Raw genomic sequence first — 17,055 nt, 5'->3', positions numbered from 1 at the left:
AAAAGAAAAACAACAACAACAACAACAACAACAAAAAAAAAACGGTCCTGACTGAAAACCCCTTCATATCAAGCAGCGACAAACCCCACCAGTTTATTTTAGATGTTACCAAAACAGTGCAGGGAGGTGAGGGGGAAGCCACAGTCCTGAGGTGCTATTCTGAGGCTGTCTGTGACTGTTCTGAACGAAGCCAAGAAGATCGGGTGATTATCGCTCCATGCCGCACAAGGTGAAAGAGAGGCATAAACAGAGTTTATGACATCATGTCTCGGGATTCGAAAACGCTTAGATAAGACATCTGCCTTGTGATACCTTGTGTAACGCATGCACCAAACACCTCACCTCCCGCACACCTTCCTCTTTTGCCAACTTGGATCACATTGTCTACTCTCAGAAAATAGGAAATTAATTCTACTCTAATCGGTGAAGTAGGAGGGACTTGCCATTTGGCATTCAGTCATTCCACCAGTGACATACTTGCCATATAAACCCACACACTCGCCATCAGCACCAAGCACATGAACAGATGTACTATATTCTTGGCCATGAATAGTCCTGGCATGCCTGCAACACCTTCCATAGCAGCAATACTTGAGATGGTCCCCTTCCCCACCTCCCCTCATCAAGTTCAAAAATAGACGAGACGGCAGATTCCTCTCTCTGCATTCTAACCAAAGAATGTAAGTGAGGATGATGCAAACGTGTGAAAGAGAGGAGTCCCCCAGGAGGGTAGGTCACATTGTGGCATAGAAATGCCACGCACACATCAGGCTTTCACACACCTGGCATACTGCGCCGTGTTGGCTTGCCAACAAAACTGTACTGAAAATGCGTCTCCATACAAGCTGGAGGTCCAAATGCTCAATTTAAAAGCGGCATGCAATGTATTTTGTGTGTGGTTCATTGTACATAACACATTTATGAGACATTGTGTGTGTGTTTGCCATTTAAAGTGGTAAATAATTGTATATATTTTAGCTGGATTGTAAATAGCATTGGTGTCACCTGCTAATTTTTAAATACTTCCCTTTGAGCCTGTCAAAAGGAAGAAAACGTTACACCTTTGTCATGGGTTTGAAATGTACAACAAAAATATGGCAATGGACAGAAAAAAAAGTAGGTATTAAAAAAAATAAAGCAGGAAAGGAATGAAAGAAACAAGAAAAAAAAACACAATGTGGTAAAAGGGGATTGCTTGGAGGGGGGATGGACGAGGGTAAAAAAAAAGAGTTGTCTAAATGTGATATACCTGTGTGTTCATATTTGTGTCTTAGGAGGGAACTGGTCTTCTGGAATGTTTTGTCGCACAAGTCACACGCGTACATACCACTTTCAGTCTTCTTAATCTTCTTCCGGGCAAGCAGCGACTCGCTGTCTGTCAGGTCCCCTGCGCTGTCCAGTAGCTCCCCCTGCAAAAGAAACAGATTTTAGACAGTTTTGACACAATCCTAACCTGCAACAAATCCTAATCCTAACCTGACACCTCAGAAGAAGCAGGCCCTGCCCCATGTTTAATCCCAAGTCTGGACAGAGCTCATCTCTGTAACTTGTATAAGGCCTTTATCAGCGGAAGCTGTCTCAAAAAGAGGGACATATGGCTTGACTTACATGGGTTCTCTCAGCTTAGTAAACAAAGTAGTAAGAATTCATTTAAGTAACAGAGTGAGGAAATTCTGTAGACAACTTTTTAATAAGCAATAACCTTTGATCATTTAAAGACATTTGTATTAATTAATTAATTAATTAATTTATTTTAGTTGTTTAAATAAATTACACTTTGGCAAAAGACACAATAACATTAATTTTTAATATGCTTCATCACATTTTTTTTAAAAAGTTAAGAGAGAAAGAGAAAAAAAGAATACACCAGGAATTATTTTTTCTGATACCAAAACATTTAATTTACCTGGAAGCCTGGTTTCCGCTGGTACTTCCGACGTTGCTGCATCTCAGCAAAAGTGGCTGCCCCAGCTGCGTAAGTATAAGCCATAGGTGGAAGGAAACTCATGGGATCCAACCCTGGGTAAGGTCTGAGTCCCGGGATGCTGGCTTGAGCTGTAGACATGAAAGTAGGAGGAGGGAATGCTCCATGTGGCGGAAGTGAGGTGTACATGTGCCCGCCACCAAAAGGGTTTATGCTAAAGATGGGGCTTGAGCTTTTCTCCAGCTGATTTTCATTGCCCAAACTGTTGGGCCCATTGAACTCCTTCTTGATGTGGGCCAAATTTAAAGGCTCTGTTCCTGGTTCACGTGCAGAGGAGTTGATAGTGTGGTCAACAGAAAATCCATTCGGTTTTGGTCTCCTTTCTGTCTTGGAAACTTGTTTTGGCAAAGACAAGTCCAGTGGTTCCCCATGGGCATCCTCAGAAGCAAGGCTGTTAGGGGTGTACGAACTGCTATGTGAGTGTTTGGATGATGATGATGATGAGAGATTCAAAGGTGAGGGTGTCTCACCTCTCAAGTGGTCAACAGATTCAAGTGGCTTTTCATTGGTCTGCGTGATGCCTGGACACCGATGCGATTTGGACAACTTGTGCCCTGAATCCCCATTGGTGATGGCTTGGATCTCTGCTGTCGAGTCGCCATATTGGCTCAGAGAAACAGGTGATCGGGCAAATGCTGACTCCCTGCTCAAGCCGTAGGCTTTCATTACTGACATGTAGGTGCTGACTGGGCTGGTGGCATTCCTCTCGAGGGATGAGGGGATCACACCAGCTTGCTGCTCTGAGCCGAAAAGCCCCCTGTGGCCAGTTGGTACAGTATCATTAGGTTTGAGGACAGCCTTGATCTCCTCGTTCATCTTGCAGAGATAACGCTCATGTTGATGTAATGGAATAGGGCCAGAAAATGTCTCCTTGCAATACTGACAAGAGAATGGCGCATACTGCACATCCCTCTCCTGTGCTTTATCTTCAGATAGAAGATCCATGGCATGGCTGGGTCTTTCTTTTTTTATATCTACAGGCCATCTCTTAGAATCTTCTGTTAAACTCTGGAGACATGCTTTGGCTTCATTGACTTTTTCCAGTGTGTAGTCAATGATGGTCTTGGTGGGACTGTTGTGACCAATGCCAAGGATGCCTTGCTGGGAGGCCAGTACCCGATTCTGCTCCTCCATCTGGGAGCCTAATTCCTTCATGTATGCTCTGAGCTTAGAGATCTCTTCAGGGTTGCCATCCATTTTCTGCCGACAAACTGTGTTGTCCACAATCTGAAGAACCTTCTGAACTTCGTTCATGTTGTTAATAAATGCTGGATAGCCCAAAGGATGAGAATCTAGCCCAATGCCCAGATGTTGCTGGGAGTTCTGAGATGAACAGTGCATCCCTGGAGGACTACCTCCATGACCACTGCCATTGAGAAAGGCTCCTGACCCACCGATCATAAGACGGTATTCATTGAAGTCCATGGGCTCTGACTTGATGTCTGGGTGAGCAGATGGGTCTTGGAGGCTCATGGACCTGCCGTTCTCCAGTTTGTGACGGAGCTGAGCTAAGGCAGGACTGCCAGGGGAGGATGCAGCAGAGTTTGGGGATGAGCCAGGCTTGCTGTTAATTCCATGGCGTACCCGTCCATTAATAGAGATAAGGCCAATGCACTTCTTGCTACTTATGTGGGAGCTGTAGGAGCCAGAGTGGGAGAAGCGCTTCTTGCAGTTGGAGCACTCATATGGCTTTTCACCTAAAAAAAATATTCAAAAACAAAAATAAATTAATTTTCCTTTAAATATTTTACACATTAAGTTATTATTACATTAAACTTCTTTCCCCATCCCATCATTCAGCTTAATGATTGATAGGATGATGAGATCCAACAATAAAAAATAATTATTGCATAATTATATAATTATGGTTTTAAATATTCATCATCTATCCAGACTATACAAAACCACACTGAATTACCATTAGGCAAATTGGAAACATATGAAATAAGATTATATACATTATTGCCATTGTTTTCACATCGCTTATGAAAGGAGACTCTTAACATATTATTCAATGAAACACTTACCACTGTGAATGCGGAGATGCTCCTTCAAATGATGCTTATATTTGAAGGCTTTACCACACTCTGTGCATTTGAATTTGCGGTTACCAGCCCCTTCATTTAGCAGTTGAGGCTGCAAGGGAGAGAAAGATGATAGAAATTGATACAGATAGAAAACAGTCTGGATAATAAATGTTTATTTATACTGATTAATTAAACACAGAAAACAGAACTGTATTTAGGAAAGTTTCCAAAGTTACTGAAGCAACAGATATTCAGGGGGGGGGGGTAAAATTCACACGATCAATTTTATGGTGCCTCTCATCTCCTCAGTGCCTTATTTGTTAAACTACTATTTGCATACTTTAGACAGTTGTTGTCTAGGATAAGTTAAAACAGTGTAGGCTGGATCTGTATTCACCATTCAAAGTTAGATGTAGGTGCTCTTCCTCCATTTGAAATTCAAATGTGGGCCCCAGATGCACAACAAAAACAACAGCATTCACCCTGCACCCCACACACAGACACAAAAGGTCTGTGAAAAATGTGTGGGTGTCCACAAGTGCACGTTTAATAGTCACTATGTACAGTACTGTGAAGTTCTTTCTTCAGAAGTTCAGTCATACTCTTGCACATAGGGCTGTTTGAGATGTGTATTGGGATTTCCATTTTCTGTATGAGTGTATGCAAATATATACAATGAGGCGAGCATATGATGAAATGTAAAACTAAACCTAGCAAGGTGAACCTAGGAATTAATGTTCAAAGCCTTCAGGAAAATACCTCTTTAGAGCAAATAAACAAACACTTAAAGTCATTTAAGGATTAGGATACTCTAGATCACTGGGGGAAAAGCCATCTGCTCATGTTTAATTCAATATGAAGAGGTGCACATGTGTGTATGCATGTGTGCACATGCATGAGTGTGAATCAGCCAGTAAGATGAGCGTGCAAGGCAAGTATTCCCAATTCTTTTTCAACGTGCCTAAGTCTGCTTAAGGTTCAAAGTTGAAAGCCTAAATGCAGGATATCCTGTTTTAATTTGATAAGACAACTGAGAACCCTTTTACCACATCAAAAACAGACCTTTTCCTTCAGTAATAAAGCAATATAGAGTTTCCTCTTCAAAATAATTCCATATCACTGCATTCTTCACAGCATGCTAATGTTGAGACCAGCCTAAAAAGGCAGAATTAACATCAGCTTTCCCTGCATCTTTTGAGTTGACTCCTTTCCAACAGCTGATGTGAGAAGTCGGCAGGCCTATAGGACTCAGTGTGCTAGAACAGCCCACACATGGCCGACTGTGGGTGGACACTCAGGGGAGTATGACAGTGCACAGCTGTGGCTCTGGTGTGAAGGATTCAAGTATTAAGGAGCTTCCGGAGGAGCTTGTTCAATGCTGTAGCTATCAACAGGCTGAAACATGTTCTCCACAGAGAAGTACAGAAGCTCAGAATGAGAGATGCAGCATCTTTCATAATGAACCCAGATTTCTATAATACTAAAAAAGCATGAGGAGAGACTGCGGTGGGCCTTGTCTCACCTGATCTCTGGCAGGCTTATGTGTGGCCATATGGCGCTCTAGCTGTGTGCGGTAGGCAAAGGTGTCACTGCACAGAGGACAGGGGAAGCTCTCATCGTTTTTCTCATGTCGGTACTTGATGTGCTCCTTTAGGGAGGTCAGCCGCTTGTAGCCCCGGTCACAGTAGGGGCAGGTCAACAGTTGGGCAAAGGCATCTGGCGTCCTCAGTGCCAGATCTGGGCAAAATTAAAAGGAGTGAACAAAGTGAAGGAGGGGGGATTGAAGGAAAAAAACAAAACAAAAAAACAGTTGCCATATGAGGCTATGGGATAACGATAGATAAAGCACTGCATATAGTTATGTGAAACAGCAAAATATGCTATTCATTTATATTCAAATAGCATTAACAAAAATATTTTATAAACTAAATATATGCATTTTGTCCAAAAGTTAATAAATACAATAAAATAAAATAAAGTTGAATTAAATTTACATAATTTGAAATATATATATATATATATAATGATAATGATTTGGCAATACTGTTTTTGAACCTTTAACAATTTAACATAATAAGGTTATTAAATGAATTTCTAATTGCATTTGGTGCCTAGTGAGTGTTAATGTTAGATCCTATTTGTATGTATAGTTTAATGCCTACCATTTTCATTTTCATCTTGTCCATTGGCCTCTGGCGTGCCCAGTCGTGTACCTTCCTCTGGGTCCTCTGGGTAAATTATAACAGTATCCTGCAGGTATTCCGCAATGCTCGCAGCATGTCCCTCGCTGTCATCCAGTTTCCTCTTGGCAAAGAAGCTTTCCAGCTCTGAAGAGGCATCAATACCCTTAACTGCACAGAGGAAGTGGGGAAAAAAGCACAAATGAATCCAGTGGTTGATGCTCAGTGTCACTGAAAAGGACCAAGCTTAACATTAGGACACTGGCCACTCTAGTGTGATGTAGTGGAGACTAAACCATTAGAAGGCCTTTCAAGGTGGAAGTATTTATTTAAGTTACAACATAATGGCCACTTCAAAGACTAATAGGAGCCAGCTTGATCATCAAGCACTCTTTAAGCATCCTCTTGCATGTTTGAAAATGCTTTAAACATTTCCAGCATTATGGGTAATTGGGTTATATGGCAATTAGGCGTGCCAGGGTAACTGATCTCACTTTGTATTGTTCATCGTATACGTAAAATTGGACCCAATAATCTAATTATAGATCATGTGTTATGTGTAATTGCACAGAACAAGATTTTAAATGTTATTTTCGTAAACAATAGGTTTTTGGATGGAATACTTAAAGACACTGACAGGATAAATAGACAACTGCGCCTTACAAAAAGTATATGTAAAAAAAAAAAAAAAAAAAAAAAAGAGAGAGAGAGAGGCAATGTGAGTAGATAACTAATAACATGACAAAAGTTATTCTAAATCATATTTTTTCTTTAGATGACTGGAAATTGGGTAAGCAAATGAAAATGTTATTGTTTCCTTGTAATCAATTTGAAAGTACATGGACTGACCAAATTTGATTTTGTCCTTAAACTCAATTTGGCTGCAAAATGTGATTTGCCATGCACTTGTGCTCAACTTAAAAATGTTTACTTTCCATCTCCCATAGACTCACACGAGGGAACATTTTCTCACATGCTCACATGTGTGCCAAGCATGCGTATACTTATAGTTTTAAGAGACAATAAACTACTACATAGGAAACATTTCATAATGAATATGTTCAAGATTTGGTGTCTTGAAATCGTTGACCCAACTCTTTAAATTGAGTTATTTATTGTGTATCTATACACAAATATTTCAATATATAGTGAAGTTATCTCACCTGTACCATTTCCAATTCCATGGAGAGAGATGTCAGGGCTCATGAGGTTGTATTCAGCTTTTCGCTCCTCTGTAATAAGAGAAAACACCCTGTTTAATGATCATCATGACTAGAACAAAAACAATTCAGCTGCAAATCATCTGTCATTATCTGGTCACTTTTAATTAACATGTTTAATGTATGTTAAAGTGTAATTAAAGGAGATAAATGTGACAGCACATTCAAAGGAAAAAGCACAATGATAGAGAACCTCCTACATATCAGGAAGAGTTATATCTCAAAGATGTTGACTGCAGCTCAGAGAATGATCCGCTTCTCTTAAGAAATCATGTCAAGGTATTTAGGAAGGAGAGGAGGGTGGTCTGAGAGGAGTTTGCTCATATACTGCAGCTATTGTTTGTTCCTCCTCCTCCCTCTCATGTGACCTCATATCGGCAGTCACAAGTATCATAAGCTTCCCTCACAAAAGGAGGATATACAGCACCACTTACACCAGAAAAGCAGGGGGAAAACAAGGGTACTCAAACCTCCTGACACACACACATACACAGACACACATGCTTTAGTACTGTTTCATTTCAAAACTGCCTTCCACTTCCTTCCTCATTATCTAAGTATGACAACTGAGAGAGCTTCTGAAAGTCGACAAATTCTCTCACTTTTCACCACATTTAAGAGATGTCTTTCAAAGCAGAGTTTGAAATCATTGTGAGAGCAATGCTTCTTGAAGGGATGTTTTGAGCATCAAAAGCTTTCCTAGTCTTGGACGTGTTTCATTGAACAAAGTTTTAATGAAACAAAGGGGGCTTGCCTTCGCGAAACTCCTTCCTGATGAAATTGTCTCCTTCTGCACCGTATAGATAAAAGTGCAAGGCCTGGAGCCAGTGAAAATACCCTCCTGAATTCTCTGCATTGTGCTTTTCTTTGTGGTACATTGGCTTAAAACGTGTTTGGGAGGTTTAGCGATTAGTTGTATTAGCATGGGGATATTTTAATGTCATACGAAGGACTGAAAGTCATGTGTGGTGTGCCAAAAACCTTGTTGAAGGGAAGCCAAAATGGTATCAGAGATTAATTCCGAGTAAATCAATGTACTGTGTTTGAATGACAGAAATACAGTTTCCTCGAGTGGCAAAATGGCAACTACATTAGAGTCTCAGTTCTGCTTGTGGTAGCTGCAGGCCCCATGAGGTAACGGTGTGATTTTAACCACTGCAACACAGAAGTTCCATATCTCTTAAGGTGAACAATTAAATTAGGTTTTGTTTCAGTAGTCCATTTGACATGGACTCATTTCAAATGAGCTTGTAAATATGCTTGCAAATACTGGAGCTACAGTACAAGTGCTGATACTGCTATAACAACAAGTACTTTACATCCTTTTGAGACCCAGAACAACAGCTTTTGTGTTTTCTTTTTTCTATGTCATTACACTGTTTGGAGCATATAAACAAATGGGAGAAGTTGTCTAAGAATGAGAGAATCAAATTAGCAACATTTCTTTTCAACGTGAGCATATTAGAAGGATTTCTAAAGGATTATGTGACACTGAAGACTGGAGTAATGGCTGATGACAATTCAGGCTTGTCCTCACAAGAATAAATTACATGTTAAAATATATTAAAATATAAAATGGTTATTTTGAATTGTAAAAATATTTCAGAATATTATTGTTTTACTGCATTTTTGATCAAATAAATGCTTTTCACTCAAATTGCAATACTTATAATAGAATTTGTAACAGAAATGTATATATATATATATATATATGTATATAAATAAAAAAAATGCAAGTTAGAAGCACTTCCAAAAGTCATCCTTTGAACCCCACTGTCTTAGCAAAGCACATGGGGGCCTTGAGGTGCATCTTCTCTAGCAACCGCAGCACAATGATAAAAAGAGGAAGAACCACAGAAGATGATTCATGCAGCCTCTTTTATCAACATATAACACAATATTTTTTTTTTCTCCAGCAAGCAGACTCATACCTTCATATTTAGTCACTAAAATAAAATAATGCTATGCTGCCAGAGGCGTGGCCTTCAAATAAACTCAGATGACGTTCATTAATCTAGCATATCATGGTGTGAACATCAACTAAACAAAACACTGTTCAAGCGAATGACACATCCCTGAAGACCCTGTTTAGTTCTGTGACTGTGACACTCTCTGAAGTTAAGTGATGCATATGGTTTAGTCATTAGCCGAGACTGATTGCTGGGGGTCGGGTTTTTTTCTTTTCTTTTTTTGTCAAACCGGGCGACTCGCATGAGTTCTCCCTTCACTCTGTAACTGTCAGCCAGGCCCAGGGAATTGTGGGCCTATTATGTATGTAAATGGCCATCATAATGCTAAAAATTTCATTTAAGGCCTTTAATGAGTCTTCAGCAGGGCACGCTCATGCTAAATGATAGCTATGCAATCCTAATTAAGAGAATTTGTCTTTAAAGCCTCACTAGCTTGGGTCTTGTCTGTGATCTTGATCGCTTTTGGTTTTGGGTGGGTGAGTCAAAATGAAGCCAGAAGAAAGGGGTGTGGAGACAGTGATGAGGCACTGAAGATTAGGTGTAACCTACTTTGTGACAAAAGTAAGAAACCAAAGTAGAAATGTGAGCTAATAGTCTAAAAGTTGCCATTACATCAAAAGTGCCAAACAGCTGCTAGGTGTTGGCCTAAGAAATAAAGCTGCTCTGTCCTTGTAATATAAAAATGGCAAGGTTGATAAAAAAAAAAAAAAAAAAAGAACCTCGGCTATGTTTCATATGTTAATACCTCATTTCAGCCTGATATTCTCAGCGCTCACTCTTACCTGAACCATTCAGGTCTCCGTGGTGCCAGACATGGGCTCCTGCCCCATCCTGGCTTTCATTTTCTTCATCCCCCCGGCAGGAGAACAGGGCATGGGCTACCCGGGGTGAGGCCTCCAGACTCGGCACACCTGCTGGACTGCCTTCACCCTCAGAACCCAGGAGTCTGTCCTCCTCATCGGACCCTGAACCGGCATCCACCACATTTTCATAATTCAACACTGAGGACAGAACAGAGACCAGGTGTTATTATTTGAGTTTAAACTCATCTCAGGCTATATGGCTACAATCTTGACCTGCTACCCCACTTCTTTACAAATGCAGTAAACAGGGTAATAAAGTCAGAGCAGACCAACTGAGGTTGCCAGTGAAAATAAAATAAAAAAATAAAAAATAAAAATCCAGCAGATTGAGGCATTTGTGTAAAATGTTTGTAGCCTGTGAAAAACAGGAGTTGTTAACCTTTTCTGAAGCAGTGATAATATAAATAACACACACACACACACACACACACACACACACACACACACACACACACACACACACATATATATATATATATATATATAAACACACACATATATCATAAAACTATTACACACACTCACAGACATCTATATATATATATATATATATATATATATATATATATATATATATATATATATATATATATACACACACACACACACACACACACACATACATATAAACAGTAACAAATAACAATTTCTAGATGTCAAAATAATGGAAATCTCCCTAGACAAGATTGTTGATCGATATACAACAACAGATAGCACGATAAAGCAAACCAAAAACCCACAAAACTCTGGTGGTGAGAGGCAGTGAGGGTCTAATAAACTATGAAGCTTACATCATGGGAACAGCAGTTTAACGTTCAGGTTCATTTGAAGTTCTTTCCTTGCCTAATACAGCATACATCTCCCCAGGCTCTCCGAGCACCTTATCTCAGAGGCAAGCTGCCAAAGCAGTGAGAACTAGTGGGAAGTTTCTCTAATGGTAAGATTAAAAACCTAATTGCTGATTTCGGGACAATTTTCTCCCTCTCCCGAACACAGAGTTTTGAAAAACAACAAACTTTCCCTTCCATCCGTGCTCTATTTCCCAGTTCGTTGGCGTCAAATGGACTCGACTGGGCTGTGGAAAACTCCATTCCCACTCCGTACCTTAACTACCCCTAATCTCTCCATAGGAGCCCATTCACTTAAAAAAAAAAATAAAAATACCAATGATGTCTTTTTTCACAGGTTCCCATGCAAAAAAAGGCTGACTGCTTCCCTTTGGCGGCTCTTGCCAGAGGACGTGAAGATTAGCTGCACGTATCTGATCATAATATGATCTTTGTCTGATCCATGGGGCTGCATTTGCTCTCCCGGACAACTGCGCAACAGGTGCAAATTAAAAGGGGAACCATCTCGGGTACAAGGGATGGTCGAAATGCACTGACCCGGGCTGAATACCAAAGAGTGGGGTGAGGTGGTATGGCGGGGGTGAGGGGCGTGGGACAAAAAGCTTTCTAACTAAGAGGTGTGACCAGAGGGATTATTTAGGAGCGGCTTCAGGCCGAGGGTGAAGACCCCCCCTCCTTGAATGAAAAGGAGAAGGCGAGCGAAAGAAAGCAAAAGAGAGACATAGAGGGAGTGGTTGAAAGTAAGACATGAGAGGCTCTTTGTGTGGTCCGAGTACACCTTGGACGTAAAGCAACTTTATCTTGCCTTTTTCTCTCCTCTGTTCCCCCCTCCGCCCACATCTCTTCTTTTTTGCTCTCACACAGCCATTTATTCCATGTTTAAGCCAGTAATAATTGCACTTCACTATGTCTTGTGCAGGTATGAAAGGCAGCCCTGAATTTTGGTATCAGAGCTAAAAAGCTGCAGCCAGTCATTCAGTGTTAGAATGGTGGGAGTGTTCTGAAGAAATAGAAAGAAGTGGGATGACTGGGAAAAGAATCATGAGGATGAATACAGAGGTCAGGGCTGAATATTAATAATAGTGAACTGCTGAGTGGTTTGACTTTAAGCCCACACATAACACGAAACTCTTTACATTACATTTTCCTGTTCTTGTGTTTTGTGTTTTTCAACAGCATATGCTAGCCATCCACATTCCTAATGGCATAGATGGAATACTTGAGTGGATGCTTGAGATAGTTTTTTTTTGTTTTTTTTTTACAGAAAGTCAGTATGGTTTGTTCTGAAAGTATGTTGTAATTTTACTGTAATTGCAGAGACTCCTAAAGACACTAATAAAAATAGAAAACACTGAGGTTTGAAAACCATTTTGGAAAAGGGAACAGGCATGTTTTGAATTCCGTCAAGCAGATACTTTGCCTTTGTGTGTGTGTGTGTGTAAGTTATAGAAAAGAAAGTGATGGGCACTCAAAGCAATCCATCAGCAATCTGCCTCTAAGGTCACATGGGTCTGACAGATGTGACCAAGATATTGTATGCCATTTGTGAATTTTTTTTTTTTTTTTTTTTTTTTTTTTTTTTTTTTTTGCGTGGGAGTAAAAAGTAAAAAATAAATAATTAAATAAATAGCATTTTCAGATCATAAAATCTGATCTTCATCAGTAAGTACATACAAATTAATTAAACAGTGGAATGAACTCCTGCTGCAGGTTTATTTTATATTTGTGTGTGTGTGTGCGTGTGTGTGTGTGTGTGTGTGTGTGTGTGTGTGTGTGTGCGCGCGCGTGTGTGTGTGTTATAGTAAAAAGTTAAAAAGAAGGGAAAAAACACTAAAATTAATTTCAAACTTGTCATCAACTTGTCACATTTTTAGCATTTTCAGATCATACAATACGATCAATTAATTAATTTCAAATTGAATTAAAAAGTGGAATAAACTCCTACATGTTGTAACTTTTAAGTTTTCAATTTGTAATATTTTTACAGTAAAACTACAAAGTATGATTAAAACATACCAATACTTTTCCATTTATAAGCACAACTTTACTTTACATCTACCAATCAAATGTGCTTTCCCCATGTAGATCTGCCCCCATTGCAATTCTATTGGCTGCCATTTTAGTGTGTCATTCCGGCAGCTGGTCTGCTGTTTAATTCCTGCAGTGAACGGTCCATTGTGCTCACCCTAGAGACAAAGAGGCCACCTCTCTTCTCTCTCTCGCCCTGACTTCTCCTTTCTCCCCTCTCTCTCTCTCTCTCTCTCTCTCTCTCTCTCTCTCTCTCTGCGCTGTTTCGTATTCTCCAGCAACCCCACCTATCATTCTAATAGCTGTCTTTTGAGAATAAGCCATAATGCATTTCAACATGGTACCAGAAGTCATCCTTACCAAGAACTGAGCAACCAGCTAGATAGGCAGAATCTTTTAAATGCAGAATACATTAGCAAGCAAACATTTACCATAATTACAGAAACGATACCTTGTGTCAGTCCAGTTTGGATGAACTAAAACTCTCTCCGCTAACTGGGAGAGGTTCACACATTCCATAGACTGGAGTTGTGCGCGCACATACAAACACATGTTCTTCTGAGCAGTTTAGCTGTTTGGACAGGTATGTGTGTGCTCTGTCACAATCTCTTATAATCCTCTCATCTCATCTGCGGAGTGTGTTCCCAGCGCTCGGGGAAAAACTGCAGTTACACCTGCAAACCCAAAGCCACACTGTCCACAGGAGCCATTCGACTGGTATGTGGCGAAAGATGATTCAAGCTTTTGATTTTTTCAGACAGAAAAGGTTTCTGTTGCGCCAAATGCACAACAATTACATCCATCTGGACTGAACGACACCTCCGCTGGCTCACACACCTTTTCACACTCCCTGATCACAGGTAATCCGCCTGCTATCCATCTTTCCCCCTTCCTTTTATCTCCTTTCCGTTTATTCCTAGTGGCCGAAACAGAAAGGTGAGCATGTATTCAACATCCATATCGAGAATCAGACAGCCTGCCGCAGGTCTTTCCCAGGTGCCTCTCTGCCACGGTAATGAAACCCGGCAGAACAGACGGTGGAAAATAACTGCTCTATTCTCTCTCTCTCTCTTTCTCTCTCCTGTGTGGTGCGCATCACCTGAGCGAGCAGTGGGGGAGGGGGGGCGACTAGGTAAGGCTTCATACAGTTGAAAGGAGGTCGCTGCCTAGTGGCTATAGCCTGGAAATGATCCATGTAAATCAAATCAGTCATCTTCCATTCATGTGCGAAAAGGAGTAGGAAGGGCAAACTTTCATTTCATGCCTCAGAAAAGTGCACAGATGTAATGTATATGCTGAACCAGCTGTTTGATCTACCATAAATGGGTAATAACTCTATTATTAGAGAATTTTTTTTTTTTTTTTTTTTTTAATATGCAAAGGAATCTGACAGTAAAGTATATGATTTTCACCTGTTGGGCATAATAATATAACATACAATGTATATAATTTTAGGTATAAAGAATAAAATAGCTTTAAGCAGTCTATGAAGAACAGAATTAATATGACAAGTGCCGTATTCTGTCTTGTGTCCTATTGCCTGAAGGAAGGAAGGAAGGAAGGAAGAAGATTGGGCAGGACAAGCACATTATGTAAAAAAAAAAAAAAAAAAAATATATATATATATATATATATATATATATATAATATATATATATATATATATATATATATAAAATAAAATGAATAATAAAATAAAATATTAGAATACTATATGTTGAAAAAGTAAGTTTTGGCAGGACAAGCACATTCAAAATAAAAATAAAATAAAAAATAAAATAAAAATAAAATAAAAAAATAAAGAAACACTGTAAATAAAATAAAATAAAATAAAATAAAATAAAATAAAATAAAATAAAATAAAATAAAATGAAATGTGCAGGATGAGTTACCAGTATTTTTGTTCAATTTTCTAAAGAAAGATCATTTTCAGATGCATATGTCTGCTATAATCTGCTATAACTGAAACTTGTCAAACTCATCAAGAGTATGTTAGCATATAAATAGTCTTAAAACTAACTAAAATAAAAGGTTATTCTGATGACGATAGGGTCTTTAAAATAAGTTCTGTACATAACCACACACTTTTCAACAATGAATCTGTGACTCCCACACAAGGCTGTTTATGTCAGCGAAGGCCTTGGACCTAACAGAAAGTGTCTGGATTGGGACAATTTTTTTCTTGTGGGGTTACAATGTAGATAACGGCCGGTGAAATTTCTCTTGTTTACGGTGTGTGTGATGGGAGAAGAGGCTCTCTGTGTTTGTTTTAAGGCCAGGCAGCCGGAGAGGTCACACTGGTACTGGGGGAACAAAGGGCCCAGGAAGAGAGGGTTCGCTTTTGTGCCGCTGTGATCCTCAGTGAAAACTCAGCAATGCGTGAACCATTACTGCAAACCTGGAGAGGGTGTGTGTGTCTGTGTGTGTACTGTGGTGGGCTTTGTTTTCCTTGTATTTAAGTATTGCAGTACTTGCCAATATTTGTGAGTGTGGAAAAAGGAGAGTGAGAGAGATGGCGTGTGTGTGTGTGCACTTATCTAGCATGTACCCATCTGTAAATGGGTGGCGGTGCTCCACAGACCCTGCCGTGAAACGGCAACAGTAGCCTGGCCCTAATTGAATTAAACTCCCATTTGTCTACTATAGGACCCAACGCAACAGGCAAGAAGGAGAGAAGGGGAGGAGAGGAAGCAAGAGAAAGAGAGAGAGCGAGCTCTCTGAGGCTTGCTCATGCCGCCAGACGGCCAACCTTTCCCCCTTCCTCCCCCACGCAGACCCACCATCTGTGCCCACCCCATGCACATGTTACCCCTCTCTCTCTCGACAACTGTTCTGGGCCTCTACCAGCCTCAGAGTGCCTGTGTGTGTGTGTGTGTGTGTGTCTGTGTGTGTGTGTGTGTGTGTGTGTGTGTGTGTGTGTGTGTGTGTGTGTGTGTGTGTGTGTGTGTGTGTGTGTGTGTAAGTTCGTAGAGCTGGAGACACACAATAGCTCACTGGGCTACCCTGAGGAGGAGAAAAGACAGGAGGAGAGGAGAACACAATATGTTGTGCAGAGGAAGATAAAGAAGTCAACCTCTATCTCAGGCAAACTATCAGTCAGGTTGCACTCTGGGAGAAAAGAACAACCACAAAAAGCCCAAACCGCCTTGGGGCGAGAGAGTTGAAGAGATATGAAACAAATTACACACGCTAACAAAACCCGCAATTTTAGGTTTTCTATCCTTTGAGACCGACGTCTTTGTACCGTTATACTCTACCCATAAAATCGGCAGGTGAGGGCTTAGAAGCGCGGGCAGATGAATTTGTTGGCTGAGTTTGGAGTCTATCAATTTTTTTGGAAGTTAATATGGGTCAATTAATATGCAAATCTCCCGGCAGATGCTCGGTGGCTCTCAGCATGCGATTGGCCCATCGGTCACTAGCTGTTCAAACAGTTTCATGAGCAAAACAACACCAGGTTCTCTGCTGGAGAAAAACCAATGAGACACCTTACATGTTTTTTTTTTGGTTACATAAGCAATGTTTTTGTCCTTTTTAGAGAGGTAAAATTAATTATGCTTCTTTACTAAGAACGCAAAGGACTCAACCAACATTTCCCATACTTGTTTTTGATTATTAAAAGTTACAGATCACACAAAAATGCAAAATTCTCTCATCATTTACTCACCCTTACACTGTTCCAAACTTGTTTGACTTTCTTCTGTGGAACACAAAAGAAGATATTTTGTAGAATATTGGGAACCACTGATTATATGGAGAAAACACACACACACACACACACACACACACACACACACACACACGCACACACACACAGATCTCACAATATATTCTTTTATGTTCCACAAAAAAAAATAAAAATAAAAAATGAGAGCAAAAATGATTATTTTTATTTTTGAGTGAACTATCACTTTAACCAACACATTTATGTTGTA

The 17,055-nt window shown here is 40.0% G+C and overlaps 1 protein-coding gene across 7 annotated transcripts in view; it reads right to left on the bottom strand.

The window, feature by feature from the left end:
• The window catches only part of LOC109078025 (zinc finger E-box-binding homeobox 2-like), a 50,833-nt gene that overhangs the window by 2,376 nt on the left and 31,402 nt on the right, over positions 1-17,055 (bottom strand). For 2 of the 7 annotated variants that reach the window (XM_042763737.1, XM_042763736.1), the window contains exons 3-10: positions 16,788-16,820; positions 10,164-10,382; positions 7,355-7,423; positions 6,174-6,362; positions 5,534-5,748; positions 4,012-4,120; positions 1,907-3,681; positions 1,250-1,409 (exon numbers count right to left, since the gene is read on the bottom strand). In XM_042763737.1, the coding sequence (XP_042619671.1) occupies positions 1,250-1,409; positions 1,907-3,681; positions 4,012-4,120; positions 5,534-5,748; positions 6,174-6,362; positions 7,355-7,423; positions 10,164-10,382; positions 16,788-16,820 (2,769 nt within the window). Of the gene's footprint in view, positions 1-1,249; positions 1,410-1,906; positions 3,682-4,011; positions 4,121-5,533; positions 5,749-6,173; positions 6,363-7,354; positions 7,424-10,163; positions 10,383-13,571; positions 13,930-16,787; positions 16,821-17,055 lie in introns of those variants that run through there. The other 5 variants (XM_042763739.1, XM_042763742.1, XM_042763738.1 and 2 more) reach the window with 5 other exon arrangements.

The sequence above is a fragment of the Cyprinus carpio genome, chromosome A9 (assembly GCF_018340385.1).
Source record: "Cyprinus carpio isolate SPL01 chromosome A9, ASM1834038v1, whole genome shotgun sequence".
In the NCBI taxonomy this organism is placed as follows: domain Eukaryota; kingdom Metazoa; phylum Chordata; class Actinopteri; order Cypriniformes; family Cyprinidae; genus Cyprinus; species Cyprinus carpio.
Note: the sequence above shows the minus strand (reverse complement) of the source record. Positions and strands in the feature narration are given on the sequence as shown.